Source organism: Antennarius striatus, chromosome 7, assembly GCF_040054535.1.
Source record: "Antennarius striatus isolate MH-2024 chromosome 7, ASM4005453v1, whole genome shotgun sequence".
Taxonomy (NCBI): Eukaryota; Metazoa; Chordata; class Actinopteri; order Lophiiformes; family Antennariidae; genus Antennarius; species Antennarius striatus.
In genome coordinates, this window is record NC_090782.1 from 9,000,399 (window position 1) to 9,020,689 (window position 20,291).

The window sequence follows — 20,291 nt, forward strand, 5'->3', positions numbered from 1 at the left end:
AAAAGTCACAAACAGCTAATGACGGGAAAAAAAACTTTTGGTAAAAGTAATTAACTTCCCCAGAATATCTAACATGAAGGCTTAGGGCGCAATCTGGTGAAGAGTTAAGGCTGAAACCAGGGTTCCATAGAACTCAAGGCAGATGAGACACAGATGTGGTAACTGCCAATCTGCATCATCAGGTACAAACATGCCCAGGGACGAACTCAGAGAAGAGGGAGAGGGAAACCCCTCAGAGGTGAAGCCTTGATAACAGATTGAGGAATTAACTCTGTCACAGAAATAGCTTTAAAACACGTGACTACCCCACAATATTTTTTAAATTATACTATGGTTCCAGTGATTACCTGATTATGATTGGGTGCACAGCATCCATTAATTTCTGACAATTGTTCCAGAGAAGCTATCGTTTCATGGTTGTTCATTTATGTGCTGTCTTTTGACAGTTGACATTAGAAACAAATTAAATGGATAAGTTTGAACATCAAAATTGTGAGTAGTCCTTCAGTGCCTCAATTAATTACTGTCTGATGCATATCAGACAGTTCTGCCCTTTGCAACATACATTAGTTCCTAACAGGGAGTACCTGTCAGGCAGGTCTGAGGGATTTGCGACACTTTTTGTGAAAGGAAAAACCTCTTGCAGATGAAATGTTTGAAATTGGTCATTAGTTATGTCCTCTGTCTTTTTATTTTGGCAAAAGTACAGTATGGCCTCTTCACTTTATTCATATTTGTTCATTTAACATCAGATAAATCTCTGCAGCATTTTATGGATTGTGGTAATGCAGCATTGTAAACTGCCAGTACTGCAGATTAATGATTAATGTAAAATCATTAATACCATTTGTAGTGTGATAAGGATAAAGTCTTTCCTAAATTGGAGGGTTTGTCAAGAGCAAAAACTTGTCCAGGTAAGTTTGAATATATGTGATTTCCAGACATTAGCCAAAAAACAACTGACCAGTTCAGATATCATGAGATAGCCACATTACAGTTTGCCCAGAACATGGAATGCATTCCTTTTTGGTGCATTCATAGATGGTGCTTGTTCTCCAGCTTTATATCCCTGTTTATAAATCACCTTGGGTAAGAGCCTGAGCCGAGGGATTAAACCTGAATAGTGGAGACTAGAGCTCTTTTGCGCTTCCCTACTGGCTTTCGTCCAGGATTCTCAATTCTGTTTGTGACCCTCCTGAAATCACTTTCTTATCTCTACAGAGCCATTGTCTTGTCTTAGCGAGTCTGCACAGAACAATGTGCAAATGAAAAGTCTATTTTTAAAAATTCCTGAGGAGTACGGCGCCACCTCCAGCTGATGGTGCCGTCTTGATTGCACGTGACCTCAGCTGATTCCGTGGAGGGGATTTAGGTCAACACAAACACAAACAAATCGTCTTCAGGGGCTCCTTTATTTATACTGAGTGAGTGCAGCAAGAAGGTGAGAGATGATGAATGAACTGAGGCAAAGATTGAGACAAAGGTGGCAGGGTGGAGGAAGTCAGACACACACACACACTTGCCTGCTGGAAACACATAGTGGAAATCTCTGTCTCGTTTCCTGTTTACAATGTTACCATTGCTATTTTGGTCCTCTGTGAAGGGGGGCCTTCAACTTTAACAATGGAACATGGTGTGAAGTTAAGAGGGCTGCAGTTCAGACTGACAACACACATAAGAGACAAACACAGCTTAACAGTGTCATACCATTTCCCACCACAAATTTAGAATTATTTAGTTTGCACTCTGAAATGTCCTTTTTATCCAGTGTTTGCAGTTAATTCAATAATAATAATGCTTTGCTCTGAAGCTCTGAAGTACCATGCACTTGAGATCATGTGCCTTGCTGTTTGAACTGAGCCCAAAATTTCTCAGATGGTTTATTGCTGTACAGATCCAGTTGTGCTTGAAGAATGGATAAAAAAAAGAATAGACAAGTCTTTGTGCTAAACTGTGAGCAGAGGTCACAGCCTAGCACAAAGACAGGAAACAGCCATGTTGGCCAAAGTCCTAAGATCTCTGGTGGCCACTGGAACCTACTGCATCAGGACAAGGGACAGGCTAGCTATTAGCTCCTGTTTCTGCTCCTTATTCCAATATTAGCTTAGATAAGTTAAGATAAGGTAAACTTAAGGTAGTAGCCTGGTATGACAGTGGAATTCTTCTTATTTTCTACTTAAAGGATGTTTGGAATACTCTGTTTTGCCAGTTACCACAAATGCTGATAAGCTAAAATGGATGGATGGATGGATGGATGGATGGATGGATGGATGGATGGATGGATGGATGGATGGATGGATGGATGGATGGATGGATGGACGGACGGATTGATGGATGAATGAATGGATGGATAGATAAAAATAGAAATATTGCTCGATTTTCTTTTCGACATAGTCCTGTATGAAAAAAGTGTGGAATTATTACTCTGGGAAATTTTCAATAAACATTACAGTGTGTAATACTAGAGATTCAAGATACTTTATTAATCCCCAGAGTTTGTATGTTCTCCCCGTGTCTGCATTGGTTTTCCCTGGGTTCTCCAGCTTCTTCCCATCTCCAAAAACAAGCACCTTAGGTGAACTGGTCATTTCAAATTGTCCATATAATTGAGTGTGAGTGTGTATGGTTGCTTGTCCTTAATGTTGGCCAAAACCAGCAGGCTCAAGGACAGTTTCTTTCACCAGGCGGTCAGTAGGCTCAACTCCTTCCCTGCTCTGCCCCCTGCCATAGCCTTAAACTCTACCCCTCCCCCAAGCACCTGACAACCTCTATCTCTCTCTCCCCCTGTCAACTCAGGGACTGCGCACATGTCACTTCCCCTTACGGGATTACAAAGTGTATAGTGATGTTTACCGTCTTTTGTGTTTCGTAATATACTTTGTGTTGTACTGCCTGTGTTGTACTGCCTGTTGTACTACCTGTGTTGTACTGTCTGGTGCACGTGGGTCTGAGAGGACTGCAATTTCATTTGTGCTGCATGTCATACATATATGGTGCATTTGACAATAAAGTTGACTTTGAACTTTAAAGTGGATAAGAGGCTATAGACAAGACAATTGCTGTCATGCGTGGGAATAGGTGTCCGTACATGAAACTCACACCAACACCACTGAGCCAGATGACGCACTATTTTTGTAGTCCATAACAGACGCTGAAAACTGAAAAAGCAAAAACCTTGTAACTGTTTCTGGACGTGGCTAAAACTTGTTGTCGTGGGTTAAAAGGCACAGGACACTGATTCCAGCAAAATATTTCAGTGCAACATTCTGTTCTGCTGCCTTCTGCGATGAGGCCTATGCACTTCATCAGTCACACCTCCTGTGTGTGTATGCTGAAAGTACTTACTGTCAAGCATAACCTACTAAAGCGTTTCCTATTGAATAGAGAAAAAAATGTCGATTTTTATCCTTCCCCAAACTGTTGCAATCTAAACGTTACCATAGTTACAGGATTACTGTACATTTATTATTGAATTGTTATGGTACTACTACAGTGTTGTTCTGTTGCTGTCACAATCATTAATCCTGCTCTGTTCAATCTCTAAAACGTAAAAATTGCTACCTTTCTACCTCCATTTTAAATCCTGTGCGGGTGTATCGCAGAACTCAGGATGGCAATTATCCTGCTGAGTATCCCACCTACCTGCAGTTGGGCGGGGCTGCCCAGGTGTTTTAGTACCTGGAGCAATGATCAAAGATTATAAGGGATTCCCCGCAGTGCACCGGCATGGTGCCTGAAGTGTCCCCCACATTTCACTCGTTAAGTCCCTCTGTGACTCACAAAAGCAGAAGATGTTGATAAGAAGATGAATGAATGAATGAATGAATGAATGAATGAATGAATGAATGAATGAATGAATGAATGAATGAATGAATGAATGAATGAATGAATGAATGAATGAATGAATGAATGACCCCACGCTAATTGCTGCCCCACCCCATGCAAGTACAGGCACAAAAGAGAAAGCACAAATAGGATCTCTGGCACAACAACACAATCTCAATAAAGCTCATTTAACCACAGTCCCCTCTTCCATTCCCACGCAGCAGCTAAACAGGCAGAAGCTCAGCGGCAGGCTGCTTCAAAGTCCCGTGTTGGGGTTAAGTATCTATTTTTAACCGTGTGCTTCTGCATTGGGCAGAGTCAGCTTCATGTTTTTCTGGGCACTGAAATCTGGCTCTTGCTATGCAAACGCTGTAAACCCTTGTTTTCAATCCAGCAGATAAGAGAAGTTCTGTTATTCAGGAAACAACAATGAGCAGTGGTGAAGAGAAGCAAGTGACTGATGCATACTAAGCAAACACGTACATTTTTTCTGTCTGTAAACATGTGTCTTCTGCACACTTGCAAGAAAACGAGCAGTTAGAAATGTGAATATCAAGTTTTTATTATTGTCCACAAAAAGGGTCGTTATCAATTTAACTGTATTTCATGTAAAAATAATAAATCCTTTAAATTCAACTTTAAATCAACTTTCTTCATTATGAATAATAAGTGGATTTGTTCAGCAGTACAAGCAAACAGATTAAGAAACCAAATGCAGGCTGATACACAGAGTGAATCATAAAAACATGTCTGCAAACAAGCAGGACTGTCGTGTAATTGCCAAACCATTCTTCACATACCGAAGTTGTGATAAGTGACACCGAAGCAGCGATGACATCAGAGCCCTTCATTCTCGGAGGAAGACACAGTCATGTCTGCTTTCATTCCAACAAGTTGTCGTTACTGCTGCTGCAGATTTTTAACTACATTAATGCTTATGGAACACTTCGCAGAAGTATTTCTCACTTTCACCTTTTATTTGTTCTCATTTTATTCATCATTGACTCTCTATCTGACTGTCCCTTTCTTTTTAAAATTTGGAGGAGGAAAACAATATGACAAATTTACCAAATAAAAAGACGAATCCTAAAGTCAAAGTCTTGCTGTGTGTATTAGGATGTGTTTCGCCTGACCGATCAGCCCTGAGCATGTGACTGCTGCACCACTCCAATGATGTTGGCTGGGGAAATATCTGTAAGTCAGGCTTCTGTTGATAAACCACAACCTTTTTCAAATAAACACTAGTGTTACAGATTTAATTTGTTATGCAGAGTGTCTATTTATCTCTTCAAATGTAGTCGGTTATTTCCTTTTCAGACTTTGCTTATTCATTCTAATGATCAACCACATCATTAAAAATGGTTTGAGAAGAAATACAGTAATGATCTCCAACGGAATCCTCTTAGGCTAGCAATTATACAGATTATATAGGGACAGGATTATACAAACCCATTTCATTCATTAGTTTTTAAAGCCTCTTGTCGGCTGCTTGTCTGGTGCAGATGTAAGCATGCATTTTTGCAGCAGCGTAGCAACAGGCTTATGAGCAACAACTGTTCAACATTGGCATATTTAACCTACACACTAATGTCCACAGGACTCAAATACAATAGATTGACATTTTACATTTTTTAACATTATGTCCTTGAGTTTGTGCAGCCATGCAGATGATGGGATCACAGTGAGGCTCAGAGTGAACCTTATATTATTTCTGGAAAGAAAAGCTGCTGCAATGTGACTCAAATGTAATTTGTTTTTCAATACCAAAAAGAAAAGAAACGGAACTCCAGGCACCATGAGGGCAAAATAATATTAATAAATATAATATACTGAGTGTATAACTGTATACTCACTTTATATCTGTACTTTCAGTTCTGCAACCTTTACCAATTAATGATAAACAGACACTTCCTGCACAACAGAAAAACAGCAACAACAGAGGTTAAAAAATAGGAGGAAACAGAGACAGACTGGAGGAAAATATGATGTTTACATATTTCTTTGAAGCAGTCTCTCTCTCTCTCTCTCTCTCTCTCTCTCTCTCTCTCTCTCTCTCTCTCTCTCTCTCTCTGTGTGTGTGTGTGTCTCTCTCTCTCTCTCTCTCTCTCTCTCTGTCTCTCTCTCTCTGTCTTTCTCTCTCTACCCTCTTTTTAAAAGGTCTTTCACATTGTTCTTTCTTTCATCTCTTCATCTCTGCAGCTATTGGAGGAATGCTAAAGCCTTGTGAAAGGCAAGTTTCAAGCAACAGTGCATTCCAACGCACAATACTGTGTGGAGATAGGCAGGCTGGTTTGACGGATGGAGGCACGTGGCTCTTCTGGTGACGGATTGGAACATGACTGAGGAATCCACCTCTGCCCCATTCCCTCAACCACCAGCCTCACCTTGTTACACCAGAGGATTCCAGTTTCTCTTGCTCTCAATTTCTTTTGCCCCAGTTGTTGCTAGTCTCAGCACAACCAAAACCTGTTGTGGTGTACTGAGCTTTTGGCTGAAGACTATGCAATGTTGGGCATTTTAAGTTTTTTAACAGCACCAAAGGACACAAAATACCATCAGTTGTTCCCTGTCTGCCTAAAGCCAAATTTTATTTTAACCCATTCTTCATCAACAGTAGTCCCTATTCTTACCATAGCAACATTTAAAATTCATTAATGTGCATGATGTTTTACATTTCTATCTAAACATGTCTTAATTTAGATGGAGGCAACTGATTTGCTTTTCCCTGAAGGGAAAAGCCAAAAGGAGAACATGTCTTAATTTACACTGATTACATATGAATGCAGTGTCTGATTGACAGGTGTTAGAAAACAGAATTTCACTGATGGATTTTGGAGACATGTGCTTTTGAATCTGTACAAGAGAAGTAAATTTGTTCAACAACCACAAGTCTATAATTGGTTTGTTTTACAGTTGTTAATAGCTGGACTGGCTAGAGAGGATAAGCACATTGCTCTGTAATCTTTCAGTTTATGAAAATTAAATTGAAAGATACTATTGTTTGCTCTAATAAGCAAATTGTACATGTTTACAATTAACACATGCATACAATTCCTTGCTATTGGGTTGTAAAGTAAAGGTACACACACAGTGCAATCGCATTTAATCACAAGAACCCTGACTGGACAGAGTTAGTACAATTTGCTTATTAGAGCAAACAATAGTATCTTTCAATTTAATTTTCATAAGCTGAAAGATTACAGAGCGATGTGCTTATCCTCTCTAGCCAGTCCAGCATATTGCAATTCCTTTACATTTCCACATCGGACAGGCACTACGTTGTATGTGGGCTTAGCAAACTCGATGTCACATGGACTCAAACGTTGAGTTTTCCCGTGAGGCAGAACTGTACATATGTCACCGACCACCGCTTTTCTCTTTTCCCACGCATGCAACAGAAGCTGTGACATGCATATTAGAATAGCACAAAGTTAGCTTGGAAGAAGGGTTGTTTTTTATTGTTTAAAGGTACTTAGCTGATGCACCTTCTCTCTCGGCTGGCCCCCGCACCACCAGAGAGCCATTATTCATATTAAATGGAACCGTTCCATTTCAGATATTATTGCATTAGCAGTGCAGTGAAACGCATTCAGACTGAGTAATTCCCATTTTAATAGCCTGCTACATCTGAAAGTTTGCATTGCTGTTATGCTTTTGTCATGTTGTGAAGCCAGTGATTGTTCCTGAGGAATGATAGATAGTGTTCAAATGTTCACAAAGTGCAGCAATATAATTGGCTGTACAACCACTGTGTAAGTGTTCACATATGTACATCAGAGCCCACATGCACTGTGAACACACATCAGCAGTTAACATGACTTTATGTAGAATTATATAATCTGTTAATCTGTGTTTCTCAGTGGATCTTTGCTACAAGGTTGTTGTTTTGGTTTAAGGAAAGTTGTGTCAATTGTGTGTGTGTTTGTGTGTTTGTATGTGTGTGTGTGTGTGTGTGTGTGTGTGTGTGTGTGTGTGTGTGTGTGTGTGTGTGTGTGTGTGTGTGTGTGTGTGTGTGTGTGTGTGTGTGTGTGTGTGTGTGTGTGTGTGTGTGTGTGTTTCCAGGTGAAGGAAAGAGGGGGCAGTTTGCAGCAGGAGACCGGAGAATGGAGAGAAGGAAATGGTAAGGAAATGACGAAGGTTTGCTCTCTCAAACCTGCCACTCTCCCTTTGTTGTCCCGTTGGAAACTTGAACACACACACACACACACACACACACACACACACACACACACACACACACACACACACACACACAGCCTGTTTTTGTTGTGACTACACTAAAAGGCCTGGTACACAGGATCTGAGACAACGGATGTAAATCGCTAAACTTGGATTGGAGAAGAGGGCGAGAATAAAAACAATATAGAGACTGGGAGTAAAAACATCAGAAAAATTACGACAGGGAAAGTTAAAATGATGCGGATAGATAAAGAATGGAGAAAAACATGTAAAAAGACAAGCATGGCTGAGCTACAGCATGTGAATGGCAACTCTACGATTGACCTCATAATTGTTTTTACCGCCTTTAGTCACATCCTCCATTCCAATATTTGTTTTGTCTACATCGGTGTCACATTTTTTAAATGGATTTTAAAGCAATTGCCTTTGTCTTGACGGGGGAATCCTTCACAAAACAAATGATTGTTTCATGTTTGTAGACAGAGCGGCCAAACGGGGCCTTTCTGAGCACTGAGTTCACAAAGAGGCACCACAGGAAGGCGGTTCTTCTGCGCTGATAACCCACAGGGCAGTCAGTCTGGAGCTGTGTCACACAACGGCGTAACAGCTTTGGGAGAGGATGGCAGGTCTATTGTTTCACCAGCAATGGATTGCCTGCCAGATGAGCTGCATCAGAGGCTGAAATGTGAATCAGAAGATGGAGACTGATTAAAGCTAATTCTATTTCTGTCAGATTCTCAGGGGCAAACCTTGCTCATGACTCATTGCAGAGGTAATCACAAAAACAAGAAATGGCTTTAAAAGCAAGGTCAAAGGTCACTGTAAGAATGTCATCGGTATGTTTGTTTTCACATATTTTCACATACGTGTGTGAGCATACACCCACACACAAACACACAGGATTAAGATGTACGGAGGAAATTTGTGTTTTTTGAACATTTTCATCTTTCAGCTGAACAATGTTGTTTTGACTTGACTAAAATCATTCCTGCAGCACAGAAGAAGAAAAAAACTTTGGCTTCTCTCAGCTTCTTCTGTGATAGTGATCATACTGGCTTGGCTAGAAAACCTATTTTGCTTTTGTGGTGTTTGTCTTCAAGCACATAAATATGCTTTTAATTACCTAAGGGTGTGAAGCCAATCAGGAACATTCTGCTGCATGATACTAGGTCATGATGTGCTATGTTCATGTGAATATTTGACCCCAAACAAGGCCTCCACACAGATAATATGCACATTGTGATTGAGCTCAGAGATGCACTTGGAGGTATTCTGTTGATTAACCACTGAGGTTGTTTCTCGAACGTCATAAATCTTTTTATCGGTGACTACAAAGAGAAATCTGCAGCTTAATATTTTGCAACATCTACCTGTTGAAAGCATGCTGATCTATGCACACATTGTATGGTAGCTATTTGTCAGGGGAAATCCACAGGAAGCGAGGTGTTTTATGTTTTTGGCAGCAGAAAGAAAGAGAATAAAATGAGGAAAAACATTTTAACTAATTTGATATTCATTAGCAAACCAAGCTGAACTGAAATTGTAGTAAATAAAGACACAATATGGTGTAAATGAAAGCATATGGCGTATGTTTGTCAGCAATGAACACAAATATAAAGTCCCAGCTTGTTTCATCAAGGATCATCTCCAGGTAAACCAGGCAACAATGTGGGCATAGCAACAGCCAAGGACTGTGTGTGTGTGTGTCTGTGTGTGTGTGTGTGTGTGTGTGTGTGTGTGTGTGTGTGTGTGTGTGTGTGTGTGTGTGTGTGTGTGTGTGTGTGTGTGTGTGTGTGTGTGTGTGTGTGTGCATGCGTGTGTGCGTGTGTGCGTGCGTGTGTGTGTGTTTCCTAGGTGGTGTGTAGCTCATGAGACCTGATGACATGCTAATTCCATGGAGACGGCATTGTGGGGGGGGTGAGATTACAGTCTGGCAGCGGAAGGCCGGTAAGGTTGTTCTGTAGTTTCTTGCAGCTTGTAGCCTGTGTCTTAAGAGGCTTTAAGAGGCTTGGAAGAGATGAAATGCCATCTGGCTAAACCCCCCAGCGCCAGCCACATATGGCTGGGAAATGTTGACAACACCAATGTAGCATGATCCACCACAGGGCTGCTTTTGACTGAAAACCTAGTTGAACTCACCTGATGTGAGAAAAAAAATGTGAGAATATAATGTAGATTCATTAAATAAATATGAAATCTTTTATTGTCTGTATCATTTCCAGAATGACTATTGAGTGAATTGTTCATTTTTTGTAAGTACTCCTTCTGGGTCACGCTGCAAACCATGGCTGTATTGCTGTTACAAGTTTGTTTTTTTTAACACCGACTTTGCCGTGCAACTTTGGGCTCTTTCACTTGGAGTTCAGTTGACATACTATGAAATTCAATAATGCTTTCCCATGTGAGAGTTAGTATTAGGAACTGTAGCATTTTCCATCATTCAACACTGAGTTGTGAGCACAAACTGTTTGAAATGTTGAAATGATGTAGACTGTTTTAGTATAGTGTAAGTTTGCTATAGTACAAGTTTTTGTGAGAATAACAAGGAAATGAGAGACGTTAATCTAGTTTAGGAGAAAAAATGGAGACAAATGTGACAAATTGCAGTTACAGTAAATTGTGTCTACAAAAAACTCTTTCCTTTTCTACCAGCATTCACTCCTGCATAACTTGCTTGATGTGACTGGAGCACTATAAAAGGCCACCTTAGGATGTACTTAAAATTCATAGTCTAGTTTCTCCCAGAAAAAGTGTTGCGTTGCTATCAAACTATGGGCTATAATAATGCAGAATTCTGAAACAAGATGATGAGTTAAATGATGCAGCAGCACTGGAGTGCTGGTATGGTGTAAGGAAAGACAGACAAACAAAGGTTCAGAGGTGTGCAAAGGGCCTGGGGCACAGAACAGAGTGAGAAGGATTCAATGAGGCAAAGGAGATCAAACAATCATTTGAAAAATAGTCTGGCTGCAGCTTCAGCACCACAATGACTTTTCAGACTGAAGTGAATAGCTGCCTAAAATGTGCTTGAGAGCGTGATGAGTGGACTGGTCACGGTGTGCATTTGATTCACGTGGAGGAACCATGCATATATGCCGTGGCCAGACACACACACAAACACAATAACAGCATATAAATGCATAGAAATCTTTTTCATCAACATTTGCCATCAACAAATATCACTAGCAACATCTTCTGTACATTTCAAGCTTATTAAAGGAAAGTAATTGTCCTTCCTTATCCTACATGGTTTGTTATATGACTGTTACATTCGACAGTCCTTGCAGAAAGTTGCCATGTTGCTTTCACAATAACTGTTGGAAAGCCAGTCTTCATGCATTCTGCATAACTGTGCAAAAATGTCCGTACTGCTGAAACAGATCAACACATTTGACCTATTATTGCCAAAAATAGATGTCTCCCTCTTTGAACCCACAACTTCCTGTGGGGGCTGAGTTTATCTTTGTGTTCCTACTAAATATACAAGATAAAGCCAACTGATTGTTTTCAATTCATAACTATATTAAGTATAAGAAATTGTGTGTTTTTTTATGATGGAGAAACCAAAAACATGAAATGCTTTGCAATCCAGAGTCATCAGTCCATACTTTCATATTTTTGTGCTTTTTTTTCTTCCTGTTGCATGTTATCATGCTCTAGTTGTCTACATTCAGTGGTCTCCTCACCTTTTTCTCTCTGGCCCCTTATGAATTGTTACTGACCAATATTAAAAATGTCTTTTCTCTGTTTTGTTTTCAGTTGTATGCCATATTTCTACTTAAAGGTATTTTGAATGTAAAGAGCAGCAAAAGTAGCATCATTTCAGTTCCTTTGTGACACCATTAACATGAGAGCCATGAAGTCTGTACCAAAATATGTAAATGGATGAAAAAAACAATTTTAAACAAGTTTAAAGGTGATTGCATATAACTGATCGGGGTTTTTATTGAATACTTTTAAGCTGGGCAGCAGGTTGAAGGATATTGATTTGACATTCTGGTAAAATAGTAATAAATGAAGCATTCACCAAACAACAGAATGTCTGATCCCCTGTCACATCAGCAACAAGCTGTCAATACTTGGCAGCAGCATGTAAACAATGCCCTGCCCAGACTTGATCTGAATACAGTGATCAGGCTGTACAGGATCCATCAGTAACACTGTGACGGGTCAGTGGAAAGTTGATATTTGATTTATCTGACTGGTGGCTGTGGGGAATCTCTGAGTCTGAGTCTCTTGTGCTCAAAAGTGGCGCACCCTCGTGAATGAGATTCAAGGTCTACATCAGCATTAAAACACACTCTCAGCACAAAACCTCCAGCGCCCTGGTGATAAAATGTTTATTGTGGAGATAACAGCCATTCATAAAACCACAGTGAGGTCCAAGACAGATCAACACAACTGAAGACTTTTTATAGTGCTTAAACATTTACTCTTTTTTGGTTTATGCTCTTCAAATCTGTGGATTTTATCGTAATGTTTCCTTCACATTTGCTTCAATGCATCATTCTTTCCTGTCAGCTTATAAAAGCACATACAAACATTCACACACAGAAACATGTACATCCTATGGGACGAGCACAAGACTTAAGGTGTTGGACGCTGCATCTGTTTCCTGTCTGGATTTGAAACAATGAAATTGTGGATTTTGGTTTTGATTTAGTTTCCTCATATTTGTACACATGTGGAAAGTAAAGCCACATTATACACTAAACAAAGATTCACAGAACTTGTTCTCACTTTGTTGAACAATAACAGCCGAGGCTACCGCTGCACAATGTGTTCATTAGTATCTCGTCTAAAACACCAAAATTCTTCACAACGTCTATTTTGGATTCTGAATTTTACTCAGAAAGCAGGTTTGACTGAGAATCACCCAGTGGTTTTCTCTCTGCTCTGTCATTATTCCATTTCCTCCTCATGAAAGACAAAAATAACACTGCTGAAATCAATGGCTCTCCATTGAACATGTGGAAAGCAAGAGCACCGATGGCTGAATGGGACACAGTGAGATCTAAAATTTCTCCTGTGGGGCTCAGGCCATAGACACTGGCATGGCTCATTACACCAGCAGACTGTAGGGAGACCAACTAAAAAGTGACATGTGAGACACTCAGCAAGAACGATTCACTGGGGAAACTGTAGGCTGGACTCTGGTTTGAAGTTGAATGATGGCTCATTGCACAATGATGAAATACTCTGTAAGTATCTGCAATGGTGTGTGGGTGAACCGAGGCTATGGTTCTTGCTGAGGAATACTAAGTCCTGCAAAACTTTTTATTCCATTTTTCATTTTTTGCTATTTCCATTTAGCCTCAAGTGTGAAGCTAAATGGATTAAAATTCCACAGTTCATTTTTAATACAGAGTCCTTATATTTTGTGTGGACGTTGATAGTTCCCAGATGATAAATCTCTGTGGTTCTGACTTTTAATATATTGCCAATAACAAGTCGGTTTTCTCTTTTCTTGTTAAATACCTCTTCATCCTAATGGTGATACAAGGTCAAGCAATAGTTGCTATCGACTGCTCTTGCATCCACATTGGCCAAAATCTTTATTTAATGTTCCTCATTTTCATTCATGTGATTAACTGATTAACCATAGCAGCAACAATGCATATTAAGAATGCCAGTAATGATGTTGTTACAAAATATTTTTACAGCTCTATTTGTTCCAAATTTCAAGAACCGCACGCTAACAAAATAAACATAGCTGGCAAAGCAGTTACACATTACTTCTCAACGTCAGTCAAGTCAGCATTTAGCTAAAAACATGTTGTGTCTTCTAAAACAGCCACAATCTCCTTTTGTTTTATCAAAAATGTTATTTTTCCAACAAGATTGTGGATTACATAACCTATCCTGCGCAACTGTTTAAATTCACAGACTTTTGTTTTTATCTTCTACAGACTCAGCTGATTTTTATGGACACATTTTCTCTGTAATGATTGATTGCACGTTGGTCTTTACCCATTGAAGTATCTGCCCTCTAGAAGTATCTGTCCATTAGTTTAGAGGATCTGAAATGAGTCATAGAACAAGTAAGAATTACATGTAACTGCACACATGAGGCATTAGGGTTAGACTTGCCAACAGAACATGAGTAGCGCAAAAGAAAATCAGATATTTGTGTGTTGTAATCTATGAAAAGGCTTCATGTTGACACATATAGAACAATATTGCTTGCTTATATCAATTGTATAACATGTTGGTTTAGCGCTAACTTATTGCATGCTGTAAATTAAATGATCCTAAACAGTGACCGCAAAAGAGAACTGAAACTCTATACTTCCATGTTACAAGTTTTAGTGTTATATTGTGCTTGTCTACACCACACCTTCTCCTCTCTAGCGCAGTCTGCGTCATTGTGATCCAAGGGCATGCTGGGACTTGTTTGTCCCTGCAACTGTTCCTGGAGATTTGTTTATGTTTCCACAGGCGAGAGTATTTACCAGCCGTCTGCTGTGATTCAATCCCTGTGTCATCTTACTGCTGTTACTGCGGTAATCAGATCCAGGCAAGGATCTAATGGCTCTAGTGTTTTCCCACTCATTGTCATGCATTATTGACCAACAACGTTTCTAGCAAGGTTCAAACTGAATCCACGTGTCAACTGAATGATGTGGTGCAGCGATGGCCCACAGCTGTGTTCCACTAGCCATTAATTCGGAAACTAGTCTGCTGCTGTTTCAGACCAGGCAACGAGTGCATGTCTGACGTACACTATTTTTCTTTCTTTAATGTTTGTGTATACTTAAAATATTAGTTTCTTAGTGAATTATAGAGTGATTTACTGTGATGGTTTTCATCCCTGCAGAGAGAAGCAAGTTGCACGTACAAGGAGAATGATTAATGTTCGTTTAAACCTGTGTTCTACATAAAGAAAAGGGTCAGCAAAATCTTTTAATCCGAAAAGAGTAAGTCAACTATTCAGCAAAGACATATACTGTATGTTTGCTGGAGTCTCAAAAGTATTTATATTTTCAAAGATCTTTTATATTAAATTAGAGCACATTCCTGTGTCAATGCCAACATTCATCGCCTCTTATCCAAAATCAAATCCCTTGTCCTGAAACCGTAATTCACAGGGCAAACTTATATTTCTATTTAAGTGAGGTGGAGCCAGAATTGTATTTGGATCTGCACCAAAATGGCACAAATTCAGACACTAACCACATCAATATGGCCGATTCTTTATCTGGGACCTGAATAGACCCCATTCAATTGTGGTTTGGATATGGGTGGACGAGGGAAAATGTAAGAAAGAAAAATGTATCAGGCATACTTAGAAGAGGTTCTTCAGTTGTTCTGGTTGTTGTGTTTTTGTGGTATGAACATGTGTGATTAGTTGGTTCAGTTTGTTTTTCTTTTTATCAACCTATTGTTCCTCCTGAGATGCCTGTTTTATTTCATCTGTGTTCATTTGTTGTCTCTGACTTTGACAGTGAACTTAATTTATGGTCAGTGGGCTATTAGTTTGACTTTGCATCTTTTTTGATTGAATCAGGCGACCGATGCGGTTTGCTCTACTGAACGCCATGCTAGCCCTGTCAGCAGAAAACAACATGTTGTATAATCTGTCACTATTAAAGAAAGTAACCAAAAAATCCTCAATCCATTAAACAAACATACGTAATGCGATCTATTCCGGCCCATCTTCCTTCAAGGTTTCAAACAACGAGTGGTGGTAGATATGGGCATTGTGTTTTCTTTAAAAAACACATGGCATCATTTTATTAACAAATTATTATCATTAAAATGAATAACTTTTCAGTTCTTTTAAGACAAGTGAGCAAACACTAAAACCCTGCAGCATCATCCTTGATTTTTTAGATTGACAATCTTCTCTTGCCGGCTTTTTAAAACTGTTTTCACTGTGACTCTCACATACAAGGCAGCAGGTAACATAAACACTTGATTATTTGTCCAAGGGAAAAGTGTGTCATGTGAATATCACAAAGCTTGTTTTATTTTAAACGATCTCTTATCAGACAGGAATCCTCCATTTCCTTGCATGTGAAATGAGATTGTTCTGCGCAAACACTTCCTTATCTTTAATTACATGGATGGACTTGCTGTTTTTGTGGCTCGTATCTACGTAGCCTTGAAGGATTCCAAGACAGCTGTTGTTTTTGCAAAGGCCGGGGGGGTGGGTGGGTGACTATCGTCTCCAGCCTAAATTCTCAAAGGTCAGGGAAATATCCACAGATAAATGCAGTTGTGAAAAGCAGGAATGCCAGATATATGGCATGTGCCTCTAGTCTATATGTTTATGTGGCTGTCCACACACTACGTCAAGCTGTTCATACGCTGATGATATCACGCTGTCTTTCCAGTGTTAGCGTGACTTTCTACATCTTGTTTCTGTTGAAACTTATTCGCACAATTACCATTTCACAAGCCGAAAAAGCGACAACAGGTTTGGACTTGAGCATGCGTATGAGCGTGCGTGCTCACCTCCTGAAAGCACATAAATTCATAATGAGCCGCTTAGAAGCTTTTTATAGCACTCGCCAACTGCTGGCTGAAATATATTAACCCTGTGTGTCTGGTTTTCACTCTTAACCCATGGCAGGAGTGTGTCGTTTTCAGCAAATACCTTAGCATGGCTTAGGGTGACCATTTCAGTCCAGATAACAATCTCCATCCACATAAGCATCCTCTGGGTAACGGCATGCCTGTTTTCACGCTGTGCATCTGTTACTCATCCTTGTTATTGTGGAGTACCAGACCATCAATGTTGCTGGAATAAACTTGGCTTAGGAAGAGAATCTTGGTGTGCTGTCTGGCCTTCAGGGAGCGGCTCTGGCAAGACAGATGCTTGGTATTATTGGCCGACATTGATCAGTGTATTAATATCTGTGTGTTCCATCTGATAATGTCACATCTGTCTCAGCCAAATGACCACTGTGTGAAAATGTTGCTTTGCATGAAAATGTACGTTGTCAAGAGACTTACATCTCAGAACTCAGGTGCTGTAGGTGTCAGACATTTTAGCCTGATGTCCTTGCATGCTTTGGACAGTTGAACTGGCAGTATTAGCTCATCTGTTCTGAGTCCAGTAATTGAAATAAATGAGAAGAAATGTTTTTCTTCATCTTCATGACTTAAATATAGATTTCTATACATGTAATGCAACATAGGAGAACACGTCTGTACTTTACTGTTTCTGACCCTGTGCATACTCTTTGAAGGAGGGCAGATGTACCACCTAATAAAAATAATCATGGTCTTTAAAGACCCTGGGTGCTTCAGCTGCCTTGTCATCAAAGAGCCACGTAACATGTTAACTGCTTTTGCTCATGGTGATGTTCTTCTGTGTGGCCAACCTCCCCGAGGCGAATAACAATGAATGAGTGTTCAGGACCTTAACTCAATAGACTCCACAGCCTGTTTTCTCTAAGAAATATGACAAAAGGAAAAAGAAACAACAACAAAAAAACACATTCCACTAATATCTATATAAAACGACACAGGTGAGAAACACTTTTTTGCCATTAGTGAGCAATGCATATCTCACTTTGATTTGATACAGGTAAATCCCCAGTCACATAAAAGGAAGCACGTGAAAAACACAGCTAACATGTTTTTCCAGTGGTAATTTAAGAATGAACGTCAAAAGCATCATGTCGTTTTCTTTTTTTTATTGATAATTCTATGATGTTCACATAACAAACATTTATTCTTTTGTATTCTTTAAAAATAACATATGTACTCTTAAAACATGTTTTATTTACATCTTTTGTTTTTCTTTTGCACAGCAAAGATATGACTTTTATGTTTCAGACAACATACCAACAAACATCATGTACATGGGGTCAGCATTGGTACTTGAATGATTTCTACAATGGTGCAAAATAAAATAAATGAACAGGCTACAAAAGACCCCTGACAGGAAAACTGAGAATGCCTGTTGAAACCCACTTCTGAGGCAAATTTATTAATAGAATGTTTTCCATTATCTTTTTCAGCTTTTAAGAGAAAAATAATGTGCTAAACCGGATTGAGGCAACAACAAAATCCTCTTAAATTAAAGGGATGGAATTAGCGTTTTGTGTAGAAAGGATTTTGCTGCTTCCACTACTCATCTCTCAAATGGACACACTCTTGTCTTTCCATTTGTCGTCAGTGTTTTTCTAACGTTAAATTGTTCCAGAACCATAGATGACCTTTTCTGGATCACAGTATGCGAGGCACAAATTTGACAAACAATCTCCAACAACTAACTTGACGACAGAGGAAATGTTTCTTGCGGAGACAACAAAACAATGCGTCAGAGAGGCTCAGAAATGTCTAATATTATTCAGGAGACTTCCTGCACCTTGACCTCCTGAAACCCATTACTGAGCAGAGGGGGCTCCTGGTTGCTCTCGATGGAGGATTCACTCCCTGTGCTCTCTCCGGATAGAAGCCTGGTGACTCGGAGATCAGCCTTCAGTGTCTGCACGTCGTTTCCTATGCTCATCTCTCCTAAATCATTAATAATCTGAGTTAACTCCTGTTTTCCGTTTGCTCCACAATCACCGTTTGTGTCCAGAATGTCCTCACACTCAAAGTGCATTGCTTTCTCCTCTTCCTCCTCCCCGATCAAGTCCTCAGTGATGGAGCCCAGCTTGGGCGCGCTCCGGCTGCGCTCCACCGGGGGTTTGTAGTAACACTGTCCGTTCAGCAGCTTCCTGAGCGGGACTAACGGGATAGTTTGTTCCCCTATCAGCTGTTGCTGCTGGTGCCTCGCATCGTCCCTCCGTTTGAGTCTTTTGAACTCAGCCAAGGCCGTGGCAGAAGTTTGGTACAGCAGCAGCGCCATGGCTTTTGCCTTCTCCGGCTTGGACACCAGCACCGCGTGGCACCGCAGCATCACGGCTTTATGTTTCATTTCGTGCCGGTAAATCCAGGCGAAAACCTTGGGTAGTCTCGGGTCGGCCACGCAGTACGTTATCCGGTGAAGCAAGTACAAGTGTCCCGGTCTCCTCGCCTTGTCGTCCACATGCACCATCCGGATGCCCTGCGAGCTGATGGTCAGCCTCATCTTGGTGCCGTTCTTGCCCATTTCGCTTTTGCCCCAGATCTTGCTCACCGCGACGTCCGTGCAGCCGTCTCCCTTGGACTGGATAGTAGTGGCGTTCCCCAGGTAGAGCACCGTGTACGTGGGGTCCTCGCTGGTGATCTTCACCTTTTTCCTTTTGGACTTGAACATGTTACCTACCCTGTTGATTGCGCTCTCAGGGCAGGATTTGGCGAAGGACGTGAGCGCGGAGTAGTTGAGACTCACCGCATAGCCCTTCTGCTTGGACTGCTTGTCTTCCTCAATTAGGTCAAACTTATTCTTCTTCCACGGCAGCATTTTACTACTGTTTCAAATCAACAGTAAAAGTCTACTGAGAGACGCAGAAAAAAAAACTACACTTTTGTGTTTCTGTTAAATTCCAGAGGCGTTTACTCCCCTGACAGGTAGTTTACCTACTCTATGAGAAGAGAACGCAGATACTCTGTCCTTCAAGTGCTCATCCTCTACTGTCCTCTTGCCCATTTTGATTGGTTCTCATCGTTCTCAGTTGTACGCTAGAATAAACTGCTGTAAGGCGAGTTTCTCAGTTTATATACTGGGAGAGACCATTTTATATGCTGTGGGGGAGGTCCGCAACGAGAAAGGACGTGTTGGTTTGTGGTACACTGATCATCGAGGCATTCAGGCATACTTTAGAAATAAAATAAAACATAATAAATACGACTACTACTCATAATAATAATAATAATAATAATAACTATGATGATGATGGTGGTGGTGATGACGATGATGATGATAACAAGAACCAATGCAGTCACAGACTGCAACATCCCACGACACCCCTGAATTCAAAATTTTTACCCTGACCTATTTGCATAGGTCAAAGATCGGAGCTAGTGCTCGGACCTACTTTCATAGATCAAGGCAGTGGCTTTGATCTATGGTCTTGCTCACACTGGCCTTTCCCTCGTCTTTCTATTATCCGGTTCCTGAGTGTACAAAAGTTGAAATTTGACTCTGACCTAGTTTTCTCAAGGTCAATGCCATCATCTCATTTTCATCCCCTTTGCCGCCCGAGTAATGTTTTGTTTCATCTTTCTATCTGCAATGGTTGCAAAGATATTTAGTGGACTAACGGACGGACGGACACTGAAAATTACAATTACAATACATCACCGATTTGAAGTGGGATGTAATAATAACTACACACATACACAAACCGTAGTGGCCGGAGTGAGTTAACATTGCGTCACATTACACAATACATAAATTGTAAAAC

General features: G+C 40.3%; 1 protein-coding gene across 1 annotated transcript; it reads right to left on the bottom strand.

The window, feature by feature from the left end:
- Nucleotides 1–17,631: 17,631 nt before the first annotated feature.
- fam43a (family with sequence similarity 43 member A) lies at nt 17,632–19,566 on the bottom strand. The gene has a single exon (XM_068319460.1). It carries the CDS (start codon nt 19,346–19,348, stop codon nt 18,308–18,310), a length of 1,041 nt encoding a protein of 346 aa, XP_068175561.1. The 5' UTR covers nt 19,349–19,566; the 3' UTR covers nt 17,632–18,307.
- Between the last annotated feature and the right edge of the window lie 725 nt (nt 19,567–20,291).

Coding starts and splice junctions, on each gene's coding strand:
- fam43a (XM_068319460.1), bottom strand. CDS start 19,348: ATGCTGCCGTGGAAGAAGAATAAGTTTGACCTAATTGAGGAAGACAAG.